Source organism: Erpetoichthys calabaricus, chromosome 11 (assembly GCF_900747795.2).
Source record: "Erpetoichthys calabaricus chromosome 11, fErpCal1.3, whole genome shotgun sequence".
NCBI lineage: Eukaryota > Metazoa > Chordata > Cladistia > Polypteriformes > Polypteridae > Erpetoichthys > Erpetoichthys calabaricus.
In genome coordinates, this window is record NC_041404.2 from 138,199,958 (window position 1) to 138,222,927 (window position 22,970).

Here is a 22,970-nt window from a genome sequence, read left to right on the forward strand (position 1 = left end):
ACGTTGGTAAGAACGTCTTTTACATTTTGTATGACTCTCTGATGGCCAGTTTGATTGTGGTCTCCTAGACTAGTAACGTCACTTCAAGAGAGGCCCACCGAATATACAAGTTAATTAAAAAGGCAGGTTCAGTCATGGGAGGCACTCTGGACCTGCTGGAGGTCATAGTGGAGAAGAGAATGATATCAAAACTTACAGCCATCATTAACAACGCTGCACATGCTCTCTCTGACACGCCAGCATCAAAGACTTCACCCAAAGAATCATCCAGCAGAAATGTGTATATGCACGCTACTGTGGCTCCCCCACGCAAACAGTAGCACCACACAGGGTCTTCCATTTTTATCTTTAGCAAAATCAGGACTTTCGTTTTAGTTTTCTTTCCTTCTAGTCATTGTTATGTGTATTTGAGAGTGGGATTTTTGATTGTTGTAATACTTTTCAATTGAGTTTCTATAAAAAGTCAACTTTCCCTCTGTGGACAAAGTGTTAGAGAGGAAGATCTTGCTAAACCACTTTTTTTTGGGAAAAATATTGCAGTTGCCTGTTCAAACAAAATCTAAAACATATAGCATCATTTACTAAGACTTTTCACCAAAGCTCTGACACTATCCCACACCAAAGATGAATTCTGAATCTAGAATCTGTAGGTAACCTACCAAACTGGATCTCGGGTTGGTTAACTGGCACAAGACAGAGTACACAGAGCGATGAGGAGAATACTCCACATGGAACACAGTTATCACTGGAGACCCTCGGGGGCCTGTCCTGGGTCCATTACTTTTTCTGATTTACATTAATGACTAAGATTTCAATATGGTTAGTAAACTTGTGAAATTATGCAAATGGTACTAAAATTAGAGGAATGGCGGATGCTGTGGGGGCAGCAAAAACAAAGAATTGGACAAGCTTCAGAAAACAACAAACGCTTGGAAAACACAGTGCAAAGTGCTACAACACATGGGCTTAATACAAGATGGGAGACACCGGTCCTGAAGGAAGCAACCTCTGAAAAGGATTTAAGGGTTTATATTGACAGCATTTCCAGGGGTGTCAAACTCCAGGCCTGGAGGACCACAGTGGCTGCAGGTTTTCATTCTAACCCTTTTCCTAATCAGTGACCAGTTTTCACTGCGAATTCACTTTTTTTCCCCCCCTTTATTTTAACAGCCATGTTAGAAGGATTCAGTCCTCTGAATTGATTTGTTTCCTCATTAAATAACAGCCAAACAGAAATGCGATGTGAAATGCGCCAACAGATGACCACCTTAAACTGGGGCTTCAAACTCCAACCAGTTTCTTAATGAGAAGCCGATGCTTGCTGTGAATTAAACTCGTCATTTAACTCCATGGCTTGTTGCTGCTCTCGTTCTGCAACAGCAGACATTTCCAAAACTGTTGATTTTTTGTTTTTTATAAGAACATCGTCAAAGTATTTTGGTGAGTTGAGAGATCAACCTTACTGAGACCATCACCTTTCTTTATTTTCAGATATTGTGTGATGTGGCGGCTTGTTTTGTGTCTCATTATTGTTTGGCTGCTAATTAAGGAAAAAGAAACAACTAAAGGGCCAGAGTCAAGTTAATTAAAAAGTAATTAGCAGAAAAAACTGGTCACTAATTAAGAAGATGGTTAGAATGAAAACCTGCAGCCACTGTGGCCCTCCAGGACTGGAGTTCGACACCCCTGATCTAAACAATCAAAAAGGCAAATATGATGTTAGGTTATATTGTAAAAACTTCTGAATCTAAATCATGGGACATTGCACCGAAGCAATACAAGTGGTTTACAAACTCAGGCCGCAGCACTCCTGGAGAGGCTGACGTTCTTTAACATGATTTTTTTTTTGTTATTTTATTATAGAGGAGAAATGCCGAGTATATTGGGAGAAGGATGTTAAGGATAGAGCAAAGAGAAGAGCCTAAGAGAAGGTTTATGGAGGTGGCGAGTGAAGACATGCAGGTGATGGGTGTAACAGAACAAGATGCAGAGGACAGAAAGATATGGAAGAAGATGATCCGCTGTGGGAACACTTAACAGGAGTGGCCAAAAGAAGAAAAAGAAGAATGATGTTTTTAAATTGCCTCACATATTTTTGAAATCATTGCACGATAGGAGTCCCACATCAATGTAGACTAGTGCTACTTAAAACGGACCAGCAGTTAAATGGCAGCCAAAACAGAGTTTCCATGCTAGGCCGCCTTTCACTTCCACCACTCCAATGCGCACTGCACTGGCAGCGATTCTCCACTCCTGTCTCACTAACCCAAACGTTGTTCTCCTGTCCGTTGCACAGCACCCCATGCCAATCCATGCCCTGTCATCGCACTCTATAACACCCCTCTTTCAGTAAGCTGATCCACACCTGGATGAAGACCTCCCAAGAACGACAGATTTTTGAGAACACGTTAGTGCTGTTTTAATCAACCTGACACAAGCGGTCTGCAAAGCGTCTCCCTGTGTCCGGTCCAGTGTGCCAGCGTTACAATATTAGTAGTTTTGGTAAACCTGATCACTCGATCATCCTTTTCAGAACAGTTTTAGAAACTGGCAGACGAGAGCATGATATACAAATAGAAAGAAAGACATGTTAATAATGGAATGCACATATCTAACGTATCACTTTAGCGTTAATAAAGTATTAACAAACAGCTGAAAACTTTCAGAGTTGCTAATGTTCAGTAACCTTCATCCTTCCTTTTCCTCACTGCAACTACCAAGGCAAAAGCTTTCTTTTCAATCCTTTTCACATTGTCTTTCTTTTCAGTCATTCTGACGTGTGTGCAGAGCATATGAGGTATGTACAGTGCATCCAGAAATTATTCACACAGCGCATCACTTTCTCCACATTTTGTTATGTTACAGCCTTATTCCAAAATGGATTAAATTCATTTTTTTCCTCAGAATTCTACACACAACACCCCATAATGACAACATGAAAAACGTTTGAGGTTTTTGCAAATTTATTAAAAATAAAAACATTGAGAAAGCACATGTACATAAGTATTCACAGCCTTTGCCATGAAGCTCATAATTGAGCTCAGGTGCATCCTGTTTCCCCTGATCATCCTTCGAGATGTTTCCGCAGCTTCATTGGAGTCCACTTGTGTTAAATTCAGTTGACTGGACATGATTTGGAAAGGCACACACCTGTCTATAAGGTCCCACAGTTGACAGTTCATGTCAGAGCACAATCCAAGCATGAAGTCAAAGGAATTGTCTGTAGACCTCCGAGACAGGATTGTCTCGAGGCACAAATCTGGGGAAGGTTACAGAAAAATTTCTGCTGCTTTGAAGGTCCCAATGAGCACAGTGGCCTCCATCATCCGTAAGTGGAAGAAGTTCAAAACCACCAGGACTCTTCCTAGAGCTGGCCGGCCATCTAAACTGAGCGATCGGGGGAGAAGGGCCTTAGTCATGGAAGTGACCAAGAACCCGATGGTCACTCTGGAGGAAACCAGGCACCGCTTATCACCAGGCCAATACCATCCCTACAGTGAAGCATGGTGGTGGCAGCATCATGCTGTGGGGATGTTTTTCAGCGGCAGGGACTGAGAGACTAGTCAGGATAAAGGGAAAGATGACTGCAGCAATGTACAGAGACATCCTGGATGAAAACCTGCTCCAGAGCGCTCTTGACATCAGACTGGGGCGATGGTTCATCTTTTAGCAGGACAACAACCCTAAGCACACAGCCAAAATATCAAAGGAGTGGCTTCAGGACAACTCTGTGAATGTCCTTGAGTGGCCCAGCCAGAGCCCAGACTTGATTGAACATCTCTGGAGAGATCTTAAAATGGCTGTGCACCGATGCTTCCCATCCATCCTGATGGAGCTTGAGAGGTGCTGCAAAGAGGAATGGGCCAAACTGGCCAAGGATAGGTGTGCCAAGCTTGTGGCATCATATTCAAAAAGACTTGAGGCTGGAATTGCTGCCAAAGGTGCATCGACAAAGTATTGAGCAAAGGCTGTGAATACTTATGGACATGGGATTTCTCAGTTTTTTTTATTTTTAATAAGTTTGTAAAAACGTCAAGTAAACTTTTTTCACTTTGTCATTATGGGGTGTTGTGTGTAGAATTCTGAGGAAAAAAATGAATTTAATCCATTTTGGAATAAGGCTGTAACATAAAATGTGGAAAAAGTGATGAAGCGCTGTGAATACTTTCTGGATGCACTGTATATATACACGGGTGGGGAAAAAGGAGGTTTACAGTTTGTATGGAAAAAGACATGCAGGTTATGATTATTACATTAGATCATTAACTCAAAAGAGTGGCACAGTGCACTCGAGTACAATCTCACAAGTGCTGAAATTTCAGGCCTTGAGGACTGTAAACTAACTTACTTTTGCACATCCCTGTATATATTTATTGAAAGAGCTTCTGTAAAAAGTCACATTCTTCCCTGGGGACAAATGAAGTTCTATCTTCTTATATATAAACGTCTAAGCATGGATGTGCGCGTGTCAGTTTGTCCAGCCCGGAAGTGCGAAGCTAACAGCATGAATATCAAAGAAAGTGACTGTCGCCAAAGTGAAACCACAGAGAAAAGAGCTTAGCTGCTAATACACAATCGAGGCAAGCACATCTGCAAAACGAAACTGCCGAGGAAAGAGAACCTCGCTTAGCCATTAATGCACAACCGATGCAACCGATTGATTAAAGTGTCCAAATCCATGGTTTCTAGGAGCCCGGGCTTACACAGCTACTTCTAAAATAAACAGGCTGTTCTAGCAGCATGACTGGGCAGCCATGAACCTGGCTCTGTTTTACACTGACTTGGAACCATCTTAGACTTGTGTGTGTGTTTTTCTGACAAGAAGTTAAATGCTGGGTATATTGGGAGAAGGATGTTAAGGATGGAGCTGCCAGGTAAGAGGAAAAGAGGAAGGTCTAAGGATGTGGTTAGAGAGGACATGCAGGTGATGGGTGTGACAGAGCAAGATGACGATGACAGAGAGAGATGGAAAAAGATGATCCTCTGTGGAAGCCCCAAGAATTAGTAGTTAAATGTAAACTGCAAGTTACTTTTCTCCTGCTTTTGGTTGGGATTTCAATGTCCAAGCTGTGGAGACTGCCGTTAACAGAAACCAAGATCCAGGTTTATGGCATTGGGGTTACATTAGTGAGGAGGCCCTGGGCAGGTGGTACAACATTCTGGGGTGGGACTTGGCCTTTACTATATACCCCTAGACTATATAATGTACCAAATAGACTACATCTGGAGTATTGTGTGCAGTTCTGGTCACTCCACTACAAGAAAGACATAACAGCACTTGAAGCTGTGCAGAGGAGAGCCATTACGTGCATCCCAGGACTTAAGGTCATGTCCCACTACAACAGGCTCAGAAATTCAAACCTGTTTAGTCTCGGGCAGAGGAGACTGCATGAGGACCTAATCTAAGTCTTCAGTATTCCCAAAGGCACTGATAAGGTAGATGCAGGTGAATTCTTTCAACTTAACCGTGAATCCTGTACTTAAGGACCACCAGTAGACATTAAGGGGAAGCACAAAGAGCTGAGAGAGCCTGGAACAAACTATCAAGCCATGGAGTTGAAGCAGAATCCTTGACAACTTTTAAATAGTATCTGGATGAGATATCAGAGCAGCGCAGCTAACTGGCTAAACCAAAATGCCTGATGGAGTCATCTCGTCTAGTTTGTCCAGTTTCTTAAGTTCTACACATCTAAGTGAAGAGAAACCTGTGGGATCAAGGATGGCGTCTGTGTGGGTTTACCAAACCTCAAATCCAAGGCCACCCGACTCGTTAGCCACTCAGCGTGCCCGTGGCCTCGTATGTGCGGCAAATCCAAACGCATGTGGCCGCGGGCAAAGACCACAAGCCGGGCTTCCTGTTCCACACATCAACGGGCGACAAAGGGGTTAGGAAATGAATAAGGGTTCTGGCCAATGGTGTGTACCTTTCATCACAGAGTCCAGGCTCACGGATGACTGGGGGCTGACAGTGCAGGCACTTGGTCTACTTTCGCTGCTGTACATTGCGGGGCAGGCCGGCGAAGCCCACCGCTCGCTCCGCGCAGAGTCCATCCAGTCTGAGGAGTTCTCGCTTCAAACGATACTCTCTCTATGGCACCCTGCTTTTCTCCACCACTGTACACGTTTCTTCTTTTTTCTCCCAAAACAGACCCACGAGTTTAAACAGGCTCCTCGAACGCCCCCACTGTCCATTCGTGGCACGCGTCTTTTCGGTTTTTCTTGTTTTACACCGCAGCGGCGCAGGCCCGGAAGGAATCCCCGGTCTTTCCCCGCGACGCCGACCCGCCAAAAGCGACACTCACCTACTCTGCCAGTCATTCCAGCTCCGCTGCAGTCTGTGGGCGCCGCTCAGCCGAGACCCGAGGGCTCTTCGGCTCATTACCTTGGAGAAGACAGCATGGCCCGCGCTGGACGGGGGGCGACTCCGTATGGCAGGACAGGGGAAAATGGTGCTGGCTGGGCGGGGGAGGAAGGGAGTTTTATTTCAGGTCCATGCAGTGGATGCCTGGCGTACGCAAACGCTCGTAGTCGCTCTGTCTTTATGAAATGTTCTTCTCTCTTCACTGGCTGGCTTTCTTTCTTTCAATTTTGGAAGAGGCTGCTCACTCGCTTGCTCTCTCTTCCCCGACTCCTCGTTCGCTCACCTTTCTAATATTCCGTCCTCCGCGACGGCGCCCTCTATTGACAACCTCTTCACAATCAGCACCGTGTGGCCCACTGAGGCCGAGCGTGGACACTTGATGACGTAAAAAAAAAAAAACAACGAAAGCGGCAGAAAAGAAAACTACATTTCCCGGCGTTCTGTGCGTCCACATGCGCGCGAAAGATCCCGCAGGCGTAACTCGGTTGGCCACGTGATTGTGACGAACGCGAGGCGCGGGTACTTTAAAGTGAAATTACCAGCGAAACCTTCAAAGACTTCCAACTCAGTTTTCCACTGTCAACACTTTTCCAATTTCATCCATCCATTTTCCAACCCGCTGAATCCGAACACAGGGTCACGGGGGGTCTGCTGGAGCCAATCCCAGCCAACACAGGGCACAAGGCAGGAACTAATCCCGGGCAGGGTGCCAACCCACCGCAGACTTTTCCAATTTAAACCATCAAAACCCAATTTATAATGGAAAGCTCAGATGTGGAAAATCACTGTAATAGTTGTAGGAAAACCCAGTCGTAAATTTCAGCTTCACAGCTGGGTGAATTGGTGAAGGAGAAATAGATTTGGAAGTTAAATGGAGCTGTGCAGTAGGGACGTGCGGTCAGGGGAGGCAGGTAATCATGAAAAGTTGAAAAAGTAAAAACTAATGATAACATAAAATACATTTGTTTTCTGTATGATTCCAATAATTTTGATCCTTTTTATCATCAAAATCGCTGAATTTGCGCATTTCCTGTTCAAATGTGTGGCTGTCACGAGTCTCACCTCACCTCGGACTGCGCCCTCCCACGGGGCTGATGCAGGTAGATAGATAGATAGATAGATATGAAAGGCACTATATAATAGATAGATAGATAGATAGATAGATAGATAGATAGATAGATAGATAGATAGATAGATAGATAGATAGACACTTTATTAATCCCAAGGGGAAATTCCCATACTCCAGCAGCAGCATACTGATAAAAAACAATATTAAATTAAAGAGTAATAAAAATGCAGGTATAACAGACAATAACTTTGAATAATGTTGACGTTTACAACCCCCCCCCCCCCCCCCCCCCCCCGGGTGGAATTGAAGAGTCGCATAGTGTGGGGGGGAGGAACGATCTCCTCAGTCTGTCAGTGGAGCAGGACGGTGACAGCAGTCTGTCGCTGAAGCTGCTCCTCTGTCTGGAGATGATCCTGTTCAGTGGATGTAGTGGATTCTCCATGATTGACAGGAGTCTGCTCAGCGCCCGTCGCTCTGCCACAGATGTCAAACTGTCCAGCTCCATGCCTACAATAGAGCCTGCCTTCCTCACCAGTTTGTCCAGGCGTGAGGTGTCTTTCTTCTTTATGCTGCCTCCCCAGCACACCACTACGTAGAAGAGGGCGCTCGCCACCACCGTCTGATAGAACATCTGCAGCATCTTATTTTAGATGTTGAAGGACGCCAGTCTTCTAAGGAAGTATAGTCGGCTCTGTCCTTTCTTACACAGAGCATCAGTATTGGCAGTCCAGTCTAATTTATCATCCAGCTGCACTCCCAGGTATTTATACGTCTGCACCCTCTGCACACAGTCGCCTCTGATGATCACAGGGTCCATGAGGGGTTTAGGCCTCCTAAATCCACCACCAGCTCCTTGGTTTTGCTGGTGTTCAGGTGTAGGTGGTTTGAGTCGCACCATTTAACAAAGTCCTTGATGAGGTTCCTATACTCCTCCTCCTGCCCATTCCTGATGCAGCCCACCATAGCAGTGTCGTCAGCAAACTTTTGCACGTGGCAGGACTCCGAGTTGTATTGGAAGTCCGATGTATATAGGCTGAACAGGACCGGAGAAAGTACAGTCCCCTGCGGTGCTCCTGTGTTGCTGACCACAGTGTCAGACCTGCAGTTCCTGAGATGCACATACTGAGGTCTGTCTGTAAGATAGTCCACGATCCATGCTACCAGGTATGAATCTACTCCCATCTCTGTCAGCTTGTCCCTAAGGAGCAGAGGTTGGATGGTGTTGAAGGCTCTAGAGAGTCCAGAAACATAATTCTTACAGCACCACTGCCTCTGTCCAAGTGGGAGAGTGATCAGTGTAGCATCTAGATGATGGCATCCTCCGCTCCCACCTTCTTCTGGTATGCGAGCTGCAGAGGGTCGAGGGTGTGGCGGACCTGTGGCTTCAGGTGGTGAAGCAGCAGCCGCTCCATGGTCTTCATCACATGTGTCGTTAGAGCAACAGGCCGGAAGTCATTCAGCTCACTACGACGTGAGACCTTTGGGACTGGGGTGATGCAAGATGTTTTCCAAAGTCTCGGGACTCTCCCCTGTTCCAGGCTCAGGTTGAAGATGCGCTGTAGAGGACTCCCCAGCTCCAGTGCACAGGCCTTCAGCAGTCGTGGCGATACTCCATCTGGACCCGCTGCTTTGCTGGCACGAAGTTTCCTCAGCTCTCTGCTCACCTGTGCAAAATTGATTCAAGCATCAGAATTAAAAGCTTTTAAAAACGACTAAATATTTCCATTAAGGTCAAAACTGAAATCTGTTTTTCTGGTACACCACTCTGTACTTTCATTTGTATTGAATGAGTATGAATTGTGGAATTGCAACGGCAAATTTAGAACACGTGCTCAAACCTGTGGGGGCCTGTGGCTACCGCCAGGGGGCACCCCAAGCCTCATAAAGCCCAGGAGATCTACACTTCCGCCACACATGGGAAGGTGGAGGAAGGACCTTCCAGCGACACCCAGAGTGCTTCCGGGTGCTCAGGCGGCACTTCTGCCACCGGAAAAACGTCAGCGAGCACCTGGAGAACGTCTATAAAGGGGGCTGCCGTCCTACAGTCGAGGAGCTGGAGTCGGGTGCTGGAGTAGGACGAAGCTCCACAGACATTGAAAGGCCCGAGTAAGGGTGTTTGGTGCTGGAAGCACTGTGTGTGTGTGGGACTTTTGTCTTGGGGGACTTGGTCTTTATTAAACATGTGTGTTTTAAGAACTACCGGTGTCAGTCTGTTTGTGTCCGGGCTAAAGGTCCCACAGCGTGTTTGGAAATGTTTGTGACCAGAGGTTCTACTGTAAGTCCATTTTAGGGTTGGATCAGTACCTGCCTCAAGACTGAAACTCTGGGTGGAAAGGCATTCCTGTTCTCATGCACATAACCTGCACTGGAACTAAATTACTTTTCAATACACATCTTTGGGATGTGAGAGGGAATAAAATTTGGGAAATGGCTCAAAGTCCACAGACTTTAAAGTCGTGCGCCCAGATTTATGAGATGGCATCCTCTAAGCTAAGACTGTCTATTTATTTTCTGCACATACCGTAGCCCTGGCACTGAGTGCTGATGGATTCTTTCCTCTTAACATTGCTGTTTTGGGCCGCAGAAGAATCTCTCACTGTTGCGCCACCAGTTGGAATTCATATGCAACTTCTATTTCTACAGTCTTCCCTGCATCTGACTCTGAAGCTGCACATTTGAATTATGGAATGCCAGACTGATACCACTTGTCAACGCTGTTACAAAGCCCTCCCTTCAAAAGTGCTGTCCCCAGCAACAACTTTCAACTCCTTGCAATGGCGCACGGCCTCTTCTAAATGACAAGGTGGTCTTCGTTTCCACAAGGGTCATGCAGCCAGTGATTAAGATACATCAGATGGTAGATGGCAGGTCTTATCCTCATCCCAATTCTGACACTAATGTCATGGAGGCTCAGAGTGCTGACTGATTCTTTGCTCTTTATTTATCCATCCATCCATTTTCCAACCCACTGAATCCGAACACAGGGTCACGTGGGTCTGCTGGAGCCAATCCCAGCCAACACAGGGCACAAGGCAGGAACCAATTCCCGGCAGGGTGCCAACCCACCGCAGGACACACACAAACACACCCACACGCCAAGCACACACTAGGGCCAATTTAGAATCGCCAATGCACCTAACCTGCATGTCTTTGGACTGTGGGAGGAAACCCACGCAGACACGGGGAGAACATGCAAACTCCACACAGGGAGGACCTGGGAAGCAAACCCAGGTCCCCAGGTCTTCCAACTGCGAGGCAGTAGCACTACCCACTGCACCACCGTGCCGCCTCTTTATTTATTTATTTATTTATTTATTTTAATTGATTTTATTTAGCAGCAGATAACATTCCATGCAATCAAGTCAAACTTAACAAAGCCAAGATTCTTTGCTCTTTCCATCCCTCTTTGGCGTAACTCGCTGTCCTTCGATGGATGGCTCACTATTGTCACACGAGCTGGAATTCACATGTGACTTTGCAGGCTTGCCGTGTAGCGGGTGCCACATGTGCTATTGTTCTGTTGGCAGTTTGCTGCTCCTTAGGGTACATATCAGGGAACGTGGACTCTGTAAATACACCTTTAAGGGGGAGGTCGTAACACGGACAGGACAGTTGCTGCTAAAGACTTTAAAACCGGAAAAGAAGGGGAGAGAGGGAGACATCTTGTGGTGGAGCAAAGGGTAGCGACGAGGTAGCGCCAAGAAATACACCTGCTGGAAACCTTTTTTTTTTCACTCAGCGACACAAGGGGGACGCGTCTCTGAAGACGGACTCTTTTTTTTTTTCTTTGATTTCACTGACGATTCTTTGGACCAGTAGGATTGAACTTCTTGTTATCGGCTGGATGGCCGGCGTATTCCAGTAGGCTTTCTCTTTGCCATAAACAGTAATGACAGTTAACCTATTTGGACAAACTGGTTGCTCCTAATCCTGAACATCACGCTCCTAAACCAGGAAAGGTTTTTTTGATTACTATGTTATGTACTCGATGGTTTGTTTTTCTTGTCTATATGTAAAATATCCATCCATTATCTAACCCGTTATATTCTAACTACAGGGTCACAGGGGTCTGCTGGAGCCAATCCCAGCCAACACAAGGCGCAAGGCAGGAAACAAACTCTGGGCAGGGCGCCAGCCCAACGCAGGGCACACACACTAGGGACAATTTAGGGTCGCCAATGTACCTAACCTGCATGTCTTTGGACTGTAGGAGGAAACCCACGCAGACAAGGGGAGAACATGCAAACTCCACACAGGGAGGTCCCGGGAAGCAAACCCAGGTCTACTAACTGCGAGGCAGCAGCGCTACCCACTGCGCCACCATGCCGCCCTATGTAAAATATATATGTGTCATTTTTTTCCTCTTCTTTATTTGGGATATTGCTTGTAGTTTAATGCTGAGCTGGGACTTGGGGTGAGGGGTCAAATAAAAGGATGAGCGTTGGTCACGTTGCCCCGATAGATTTTCAATATTGAACTGCTTTGCTCCTGCCGTTTTCTAATTGTGCGGCAACCCGGGGTTTAGTTGTTCTCCCGGGGCAGCAGTACAGCCATTTTAATAGACTCCCCTGAAGCGACTTGTTTACATGATTGAATGCCAGCTCATGTTGATGGTCACTGGGCTGGTGCCACCTTTGAGTATCATTATAACATTTTTTTCTCTACAGGATTATGGAGCAGTCCTGGCAGTATGAGCCTAAGGCAGGATCATTCCCTTGAAGGGATAAGTCAAGTCAAGTCAAGTCGGTGAGCATGCACTGGTACAGCGCATTGCTGCACCCACCACAACAACGAAACAGCTCAGGATCCCAGTTGGCAACCCCCCAGGCAGACACGTGGTCCAGTCCCACCCTACGGAAATTACCTTCTATCTGCTGCAGCCAGGTGTTACGTGGGCGACCCCTTGGCCTGGTCCAGCCACTCGGGTCCTCTATAGTGAGCCGGATCACCCTCGTGGAATCGTGCCACATAGCCATAGTGCCGTAACTGACGCTCCCTCACAATGCAGGTCATGTGCCTCAGTCAGAACTCCATGAGCAACACAAAGTCAAACCAGCGGTACCCAAGGATTTTCCGGAGAGACACAGTACCAAAGGAGTCCAGTCTTCGTATCAGGTCACTGGATAGCATCCATGACTCACAACCATATAGCAAGACAGGAAGCACAAGGACTCTAAAGACTTGGACCTTCATCCTTTTGCATAGATATCAGGACCACCACACACCCCGTTCCAGTGTCCTCATGACCCCCCATGCGCTCCCAGTCCATCTACTGACTTCATCGGAAGAGTCACCAGAGTCACATGAATGTCACTGTCGAGGTAAGTAAACCTCTCGACGAGGTCTCTCCGCAGACAGAATCCCTGCTGATGGCCGTGCCCAGGAGGTCATTAAAGGCCTGGCTTTTAGTTTTTATCAGGACCCTCGCAAGCCCAGACACTCAGACTCCTCGCTCAGTCTCTCGAGAAGGGACACCAGTGTGAAAAAAATAGTAAATACGAAGGAGCCACCCAGATGAAAGGAGAGCAGTTTGTGCAGAATTAAATTGATAAATTACTGTTAAAAAAAACACAGTCATGTGAAAAAGTAAATGCACCCCATTACATTTTTTTTTAAGTTTTCTGAAAAAAGTAGATATATGACAATAAACATATTAGCATGTTCGCGACAAATATCACAGTGCACTTGCGGTTCCAGTTTATTGGCGTGAATCCGAGAGGGAGGCTGTGGGCAGACGGGAAGGGGTGGGGCCCTCCTCACTCATGTGCCAGCCTCGGGGGCGTATATTACATCTGCTTAGCTAGCGAATGAGAGAACTTCTTAAAAGATTTAGATCGTTTCTGTTTTTTTCTATAATTTGCTTGAACATTCCGGTTGATTTTACAACTTCTCTCATCGTACTAAGAATCAGAGTTCATTTGCAGGAGTGATATATTCACTCTAAACCAAGACAGAGGCCACGGGCCGAGGGGAGGGGGAAGCATGACGTCAGGAGTGGGGAGCTGGGCAGGGCCCTCCTCACTGTCCTGTTTCATTTCTACGCGGGCAGAGTCATGAGGGACGGCTAGTCATTCATAAAACCAGAAGAAGTGGAGGCATTGTCATATCCTTCACTGTGCCAAACAACAGTCAGTTTGCTCCCAACAGCAGCTCCTTGGGCACCATTGAAAGGAATTGTACATCATTTGAGGAAGATGCTTAACTTTATATATATATATATATATATTATATATATATATATATATATATATATATATATATATATATATATATATATATATACATACATGATAGTTGTAAAAAATTGCAACACTTCCTATTTTTAATTAGAATGAACAGGAAACGCCTGTGGTTAATTCAAAATGTCCTGCTTACTACTGCAGGGCAACTTGAACAGTCCATTTACTAGCATGTGCAGCTGGCCCTGGAAATGACCATTGTGTGCTAATTAATGTGCATTTTAAACACCAGGCTGGTATTGAATATCTTGTGAAGAGAGGGAAACAAAAAAGACAGAAATTCAAAATGTACTTCCACAAGGGACACACTTAACCTTTGGCCACAAAAATATTCAGCCAAAAATATGGCACATTCAGTATTTACCTAAGTGGAAATACAAAATGTGTTGGATGAATACATGACGCGGTTTCCATTGCTTTCTTGTGCTGGTTATGGATGAGGATATCAAACAGTGCTGCTGGTTCAATAGGGAATGACACACTGCCTTCGCACTGTCGGCCATGGAGGCCATATTTAGAGGATTAAAATAGCTGGTTTACAACAAGGAAGGAGTAGTAATGACATACTGTGAGAAACCACAATGTTGTTATGAAAGCAGAAGCAAATGGAAGGGAAAAGGAGAAGAAATCATACTGGAACAAACTGAATCAGGGCAATGGAGTTAAAACACTTTCAGCTTAGGAAACAATGGGGTCCATGCTACTGGCCAGCAGGGACAAAGTACCCCAATACACTATCTATCTATCTATCTATCTATCTATCTATCTATCTATCTATCTATCTATCTATCTATCTATCTATCTATCTATCTATCTATCTATCTATCTATTATATAGTGCCTTTCACTCTCTCTATCTCTCTCTCTCTATCTATCATATAGTGCCTTTTCCATCTATCTATCTATCTATCTATCTATCTATCTATCTATCTATCTATCTATCTATCTATCTATCTATCTATCTATCTATCTATCTATCTATCTATCTATCTGTTATATAGTGCCTTTCACTCTCTCTATCTCTCTCTCTCTATCTATCATATAGTGCCTTTCATCCTATCTATCTATCTATCTATCTATCTATCTATCTATCTATCTATCTATCTATCTATCTATCTATCTATCTATCTATCTATCTATCTATCTGTTATATAGTGCCTTTCACTCTCTCTATCTCTCTCTCTCTATCTATCATATAGTGCCTTTCATGCCTATCTATCTATCTATCTATCTATCTATCTATCTATCTATCTATCTATCTATCTATCTATCTATCTATCTATCTATTTAATTTATTTACCTTCAGCTAATATACCCCATTTATTCCATACTAGCTGTGTAAGCCCATGCTGTTAAAAGCCCTGGGGTCCTAGAAACTATCAAAATCTTCAGGAAAAAAAAAGATGTCAGGTAATTGAAAGGAACTTCTCTGGGTGTCTCTCTCCTAGGACAGGGGTGCCAAACTCCAGTCCTGGAGGGCCGCAGTGGCTGCAGGTTTTCAATCTAACCTTCTTCTTCATTAGCTTTGCTGCTTATTAACTTCTTTTGCCTTAATTTTAATTAACTTGAATCAGGCCCCTTAGTTGTTTTTTTTTCTTTAATTAGCTGCCAAACAATAATGAAACACAAAACCTGGTGCCACATGACCAGCTCCTCTGTGCCCATCACACAATATCTGAAAATAAAGAAAGGTGAAGGTCTCAGTAAGTTTGATCTCGCAGGTCCCAAAAACAATTGGACGGTGTTCTTAGAAAAAACAGAAAATCAACAGTTATGAAAATGTCTGCTGTGTCAGAATGGGAGCAGCAACAAGCCATTGAATTAAATAACGAGTTTAATTATCAGCAAGAATTGGCTTCTCATTAAGAAACTGGTTGGAGTGAAATTAGTTGGAGTTTGAAGCCCCAATTTAGCTGGTCAACTGTTGACTTGTTTCACATTTGATTTCTGTTTGGCTGTCATTTAATGAAGAAAATAATTAATTCAGAACACTGAATCCTTAAAAACAGGGCTATTAAAATGAAGGGAAAAAGAATTTAATTAGCAGTGAAAACTGGTCACTGATTAGGAAAAGGATTAGAATGAAAACCTGCAGCCACCGCGGCCCTACAGGACTAGAGTTTGCCACCCCTGTCCTAGGAGGTTTAGTTTTGCCGATGTGCTCGCATTACTTGTGCATTAGCGGCTAAACGACTGTCTTTCTTCGGAGGTTTCATTTTAAACTGGTATCACTAGCTAAGCGGAGGCGAGGTACACTCCAAAACGCAGAGGTAGAACGACTCGAAAGGAAGCTGCCATGTGAGTAAGGAGATCCCTCCCCGGCTCCCCACTCCTGGGGCCTCATGTATAAACGGTGCGTACGCACAGAAATGTTGCGTACGAACCTTTCCACACTCAAATCGCGATGTATAAAACCTAAACTTGGCGTAAAGCCACGCACATTTCCACGGTAACTCATACCTTGGCGTATGCAATTTATCCGCCCGGTTTTGCAGACTGGTGGCACCCAGTGTCAAAGCAGTGCTACTGTTCCTGTGTGATCACCCTTTCTTTCTTAAATCCACATTCCTGGCGCTGCTTTATAAATACACTGAAATTAACTGCATATTGTTTATTAGTATAATGCATCTGATTGTAATTAACCTGTAGCAATATAATGGTCCAGGGAATAGCCATAGTATTCCAAATACCATAACTGCTTTAGCGTTGTAACTCTCACTGCATCTTCTTTCAGCTGATCCCGTTAAGGGTTGCCACAGCAGATCATCTTTTTCCACATTACTCTCACTGCACCACTCGGAGTATTTATATCACTGTATCTGAGTGGGAAATCACAGCAGAGAATTATCGGTACACAGCATGAAGCAGATGCTGCCTGAGCCACAGCAAATGCTTTAGTCCCTGTACGGACTTCGCGGTTTAGAAACATTTTCATCCCAAGAACTCTAAACGCACTCAATCAGTCCATCAAGTGCTCCTTGTAGTACTGTTTGTACTTATAAGGACAATTACCCCACTGTAAACTTGCACTACAGTTATAATATTGTACAACCTGCGCCACTTTATAAAGCGCGTATTTACATGTGATGACGGTATTCATTTCTAAGACGAAATGCAGCAAAACATGTTGATTATATTATACAGATAAAACTTTAACTTCATTTAAATAATCTGTATTGTTAATAATTAAACATGTGAGGACAGGGTGCCGCAGCGCTAGCTAGTTCAGTAATTGTTCCTGCCTTGCGCTGTATTCTTGCTGGTGCTGACGCGACACTGGAAAGATAGACGGATATAATAATTAAACACGTACTACTAAGATATTTCAATGTTCCTTAAAAGTTTTGAAGAATCGAAGTTCTAAGCTTACAGATGGCTTCACGTCTATTACATAGCTTATTGTGTGGCGATTGAGTTTTTGGAGAAAGAAAAGTAAGGACAGGAATTGGAGGTTAGTACGTTTGAAAGAGACAGTACTGCTGTGATAAATTATTTCATTGAAGGTTGCGCATGGCGCAGCAAGCCTCTTGCGTGAGACATGAACAAGCACTGCGCCACCGTGTTCCCATGTTTAATAACATGCTTTCATTCCTATCATCATGAAAAAGATATCACGTATACATCTCAGTATTTTAATTATTCAGAGAGCTGTAATATCACGAATGTAATGGATTATGTGTCCTGTCGGAGAAAGAGAAAGCCTGTTTAAGAAGCAGGTAGTGATTCATACACATAGAGCACATAGAAGATCAAATACAGAACAAAGCATTTAACATGCCACTTTAGTTACAATAGGATTGAGAAACTAGTAAATTAAACGATTTTAAGATGAAGTTTATGATGTTCTACTTTAATGGCAAAATAAACTACGTGATTAAAGTGGAAATTTCGAGATTAAAGTTGACATTTCGTGCTTTTTTTCCCCACTGTGTGCCTTTTTTTTTGTCTGTACCCTAATAAGCTTTCATATGACACTCAGACGGTGGGCTACAACTCGCTTTTTCACGGCGACTTTGATATGTGATTTCTTTTTTATTTTGGGCACTGTGCGACTTTGTGAAGTTGAGCCTTCGAGTTTCTCCGACACTCTGTCACTCGATCAGCTTCCTTTTGTTGATTTATACCACTGTTTAAACCAACAAATAGTACGTTTTTCCTTTGCCTCCACTTGGTATTCGCTGAAATTCTTATATTTTCCCCTGTGCTTTTCCCTTTGTCTTTTCACAGAAGGCTATTTATATTGATTTGCATATTCAAAGCGGCGTAATTCTGGGAGGAGTTGGGGCGGGACAGAAGGCGCGTGCACGTGCGTTACTTTTCACGCAAATCGGGATTTATGTAGTAGAAGAACGTGAAAGTATGCGTGCGCACAGATTCCTGCATCTGGATTTTTCTGTGCGTACGCACAATCCCGCTTTTGTGCTTACGCCATGTTATAGTGTGAGTTCTACGCACGGCGTTATACATGAGGCCACTGATGTCCTGCTTCACCCTCCCCTCGGCCCGCAGCCTTTGTCTCAGATTAGCGCAAATATATCGCTCCTGCAAGCAAACTATGATTCTTAGCACAAGGAGAGAACTCGCAAAATCAACCGGAATGTTCAAGCAAATTCTAGAAACAAACCCAATCTAAATCCATTAAGTAATTCTTTTGTTCACTAGCTAAGCGGAGGTAAGGTATGCCCCGAGTCTGGCACGTGAGTAAAGGGGGCCCCACAGCCCGATGAGTCTCTCTCAGATTGGCACAAATAAATCTGTACTGCAAGCGAACTCTGATACTTAGCACAATGAGAAAGTCGCAAAATCAACCGGAATGTTCAAGTAAATTATAGAATAAAACCCAATCTAAATCCGTGAAGTTATTCTCTCGTTCGCTAGCTAAGTGGACGTAAGGTATGTCCCGAGGCAGACGCGTGAGTGAGGAGGTTCTCTGCACCCCTCTCCTCAGCCCACTGCGTCTCTCTCAGATCCGCACAAATAAGTCAGTACCGCAAGTGAACTATGATACATAGCACAATGAGAGAAGTCGCAAAATCAACCGGAATGTTCAAGCAAATTCTAGAAACAAACCCGATCTAAATCCGTTAAGTAATTCTCTTGTTCACTAGCTAAGCGGAGGTAAGGTATGCCCCGAGTCTGGCACGTGAGTAAAGATGGCCCCGCAGCCAGATGAGTCTCTCTCAGATTCGCACAAATAAGTCAGTACTGCAAGCGAACTCTGATACTTAGCACAATGAGAAAGTCGCAAATCAACGGAATGTTCAAGCAAATTATAGAAAAAAAACCAAATCTGAATCTGTTTCTAGTTCTCTCATGAAGAGCGACAGACAGACAGATGTTGGATTTTATATATAGAAAGATATTTAGTAAAGACTTTAAAAAGACTTCTATTCTCAATTACATTAGTAACTAGGGGGCTTATCCCCTGCTCGCTTCGCTCAGCGACACCCTGGGCCGGCGCTACACGTTAGCCTCATTGTGGTTCTGCCACTCGCATATGGGGATGCGGATGTACAATTTAAACAGATTTTTATTTTCATGGGAATTGCTACATATGCGTCAACGCAACGTATAACTGCCTCTGATTGAATTTCATTTCCTTCTCTCTATTAAATATATTTTCGAATGTTTGGCTCTGAGATTTGTTAATTGTCTTAGCAGAAGCTGTTCTAACAGGAAACTGTGAATGTTTTATACGAATGGCATATCAAGATTTCCTTTGGTGTCTAATGTTATCCCCTGAAGATGTACTACATTACTTTAATTGGATACATCCTTTTTTCTACAGTAATTCGTGCGATGTAAGACTGAACGGTGTTAACGGTTGTAGATATTCTTCGTGATATTGTAAGTTGATCACAGAGTCTACTGATAATCATTTAACCAATTTGCTGTGTAATCGTTCGACATTTTTGGCGTTAATTTGTTTGACTTCCTCGTTTCTCGGAGCTAGGATTGCCCGTGTACTAATTTTTTCTGTTCATAATCCTTCGTGATGAAATTCTTCAATAAGATTGGGACATAATACGTCTTCTTTAATTGGGAACTTAAAGGCAGGAAAATGTTAAAATGTATAAGAGCTGAGAGCACAGGAAGTGAGTCTGACCAAAGCTTTCACACCAATGAGAGGTGAGGTCTTGTTTGAAAATGTTTGAGAGGAGGGCGCGACTTGAAAAAAATGTCAAGGCAAAAGTCTCATCTCGCGGGACTTGAAAAAATCTCTCTTCCAAAAAGTCTCGTCGCGTTGAAGGATTTTTTATATAATAGAGAGACTATTTTTTTCATTATTAAATTACAGTGGTACATCTGGTCACGACTGTAATTCGTTCCGAAACTCTGGACGCGACCCGATTTCCCCATAAGATTGTATGTAAATTCAATTAATCCATTCCAGACCAGACAAATTGTATGTAAATATATATTTTTTAAGCACAAAAATATTTAATTATACCATGGAATGCACAGTGTAATAGTAAACTAAATGTAAAAACATTGAATAACAGAGAAAAGATAACATTGTAAGAGTTGGCGCTAGACCCTTACGAACCGCTTGCTGTAAACACTTTTTTTTTATGAGTTTTAAGCACAGGGAAAAAAAATTAAATTCCACTTCTCTTGCCAAACATTTCACATCGTCCTCTACTGGCTTTAAATTCCTCACCTTCGCCACTCGGAGAAGGATTTTGTTTTTCAGCAAATCGCCATGAATCTTTCTGGCTCTCTCACATATGATCGCCTCACTTACGCTATCCCCTGCAAGTTGCTTCTCGTTCAGCGACACTACCAACAGTTTTTCCACCTCTTCCAGCACTCGAGGCCTCTGCTTGTAACTCCGTTTGCAACATCAGCTGCTTTGTTAGGCCCTGTATACACAAACAAAAGAAAATGGGAAACGGAGAATGGGGAATCATTGGTGCGTACGAACGCGCGTAGGGAAACTGGCCCCCAGTGTTTTTGTTCGCCACGAGAGCGTGTGGTCGTGAACAGATGCAAAATTCTGGCAAACTTTTTGATCATAACCCGATTTGTACGTGTTCGGAAACGTTCGTGACCAGAGGTTCTACTGTACTTTTTCCCTTATTTTTCAATTGGATTTTGTCTTACCCTACTCTGTTTCAAACACCAGACCGTGTAATGTTCTAATGTTTCTTTTGTACCACATTGTTCACGTTTCCCTGTTGTGTGCTTGCCGATATAATAATAGCGTTGATTTAAACCGACATTTCCCAGCCTACTTTCTCCCATTCTAACTTGAAGACTCCATTTACTCTTAACCGTTATGAGAAGTCTCAACCGAAAACAAATGCCTTCCTTTTTCATTTTGCCATTCCGTATAAACAGCCTTTTTGATGAATGACAGCATCTGGTTGTTAGTGCGGCTCTTAAATAGGAAGAGCGGACACAAAGGGGTGGGGCTTCTGGCAGTCAGGCGGAAGTGACATCACATGTGCAGGGCTTTCTCCCTCTCAGATCTAGGGGAACAAAGGCAAACTTAGCTATGGGCCGTTGTTACATTCAAATCCTTCCCCATCATGCTTACCTTGATCTGAGCCCCTGGCATGTGTGATGCTATCAAAAGAAGTCTGTTCCATTAGCGGCAGCAATTGGTTGCTAATTTGAAAAGTGGCTGGAATGAAAATCTGTTGCCCTCCAGACAGCCGACACAAAAAAAAAAAAAAGCGTTCAGAAAATAATTGAAAAACAGACATTTGGAATTGGTGGAGAAAATCCTTTTCCAACACTTTAGCATCTTGTATCCTTAGGCTGATAAGGTTTTTCCAGCTCTGTTAAATAAGAAAATATTGTTCTCCGTGTCCCAGCTGTGTTGAACGTGTCCTTGAAAGAGGGCCATAACAATGCTGCTATAACAAAGGTGCTTTATACTGACTTTTGTCTTTCTGGTTAAAGAATGCAGAAACGTCTCTAGAAATCAGCCTCTGACCTTGTGTCTCAGTACCATGAATATATTCCATTATTAACTTTAGACCATCCTACTTTATCTTTTAAGTATGTAAATGTTCAAGCCTACAGATCGATATGCTAAAGATGCTCTTGTATTGATTACATCTCGCCTGAAGAAGGGGCCTGAGTTGCCTCGAAAGCTTGCATGTTGTAATCTTTTTAGTTAGCTAATAAAAGGTGTCATTTTGTTTGGCTTTTCTCTATATTCATAACTATGAAAGCTTTATCTGAACAAATCTGTGATTACAGTGCAGGGCGTGACGGACGGCTGGCTGCTCAACCTGGTTGGGACGCCGAGAAAGGAGAAAGTTGGGGGAAAGTGGTTACAGAGGGACAATGCCTCCCCCAGAATGCCAGATGGAGATGCCCCTGCAGCAGAGCGGCACTCCAGATTCCCACAGGGCACCATAGGAGTTGGAGTCCGGTTTCACAGCCCTGCTGGGTGCCGTGGGTGCCACCAGGACACGCTGCAGGGGGGCTTGAGGCTTAGTCAATGGGTGGGCCTCTCTGGAATGGTCTTAAATTGGTTTGAATCCTACCTGACAGGTAGAACATTCTTTGTTAGTTGTGGTAATTATACTTCAAAGACACCTGATATCCTATATGGTGTTCCACGAGGCTCTATCCTGGGTCTGCTGCACTTTTCGATCTCCATGCTTCCGTTACGTCAGATTATCTCTGGGCATAACGTGAGCTACCACAGCTATGCTGATGACATGCAGCTGTATTTATCAATAGCACCTGATGACCCCGACTCTGTTGTTTCACTAACACAATGTCTTACTTGTGTTTCTAAATGGATGAATAGTAGGGAAACTGGCCGCCAGTGTTTTTGTTCGCCACAAGAGCGTGTGGTCGTGAACAGATGCAAAATTCTGGCAAACTTTTTGATCGTAACCCAATTTGTATGTGTTTGGAAACGTTCGTGACCAGAGGTTCTACTGTACTTTTCCCCTTATTTTTCAATTGGATTTTGTCTTATCCTACTCTGTTTCAAACACCAGACTGCGTAATGTTCTAATGTTTCTTTTGTACCACATTGTTCACGTTTTCCTGTTGTGTGCTTGCCGATATAATAATAGTATTGATTTGAGCCGACATGTCCCAGCCTACTTTCTCCTTTTCTAGCTTGAAGACTCCATTTACTCTTAACCATTATGAGAAGTCTCAACCAAAAACAAATGCCCTCCTTTTTCATTTTGCCATCCCGTATAAGCAGCCTTTTTGATGAATGACAGCATCCGGTTGTTAGTGCGGCTCTTAAATAGGAAGAGCGGACACAAAGGGGTGGGGCTTCTGGCAGTCAGGTGGAAGTGACATCACATGTGCAGGGCTTTCTC

General features: G+C 43.9%; 1 protein-coding gene across 1 annotated transcript in view; it reads right to left on the reverse strand.

The window, feature by feature from the left end:
* The window catches only part of smg1 (SMG1 nonsense mediated mRNA decay associated PI3K related kinase), a 167,618-nt gene extending 160,882 nt beyond the window's left edge, over positions 1-6,736 (reverse strand). The window contains 1 exon segment of the mRNA XM_051933950.1: positions 6,303-6,736. Within this exon segment, the coding sequence (XP_051789910.1) occupies positions 6,303-6,379 (77 nt within the window). The 5' untranslated portion in view covers positions 6,380-6,736.
* Between the last annotated feature and the right edge of the window lie 16,234 nt (positions 6,737-22,970).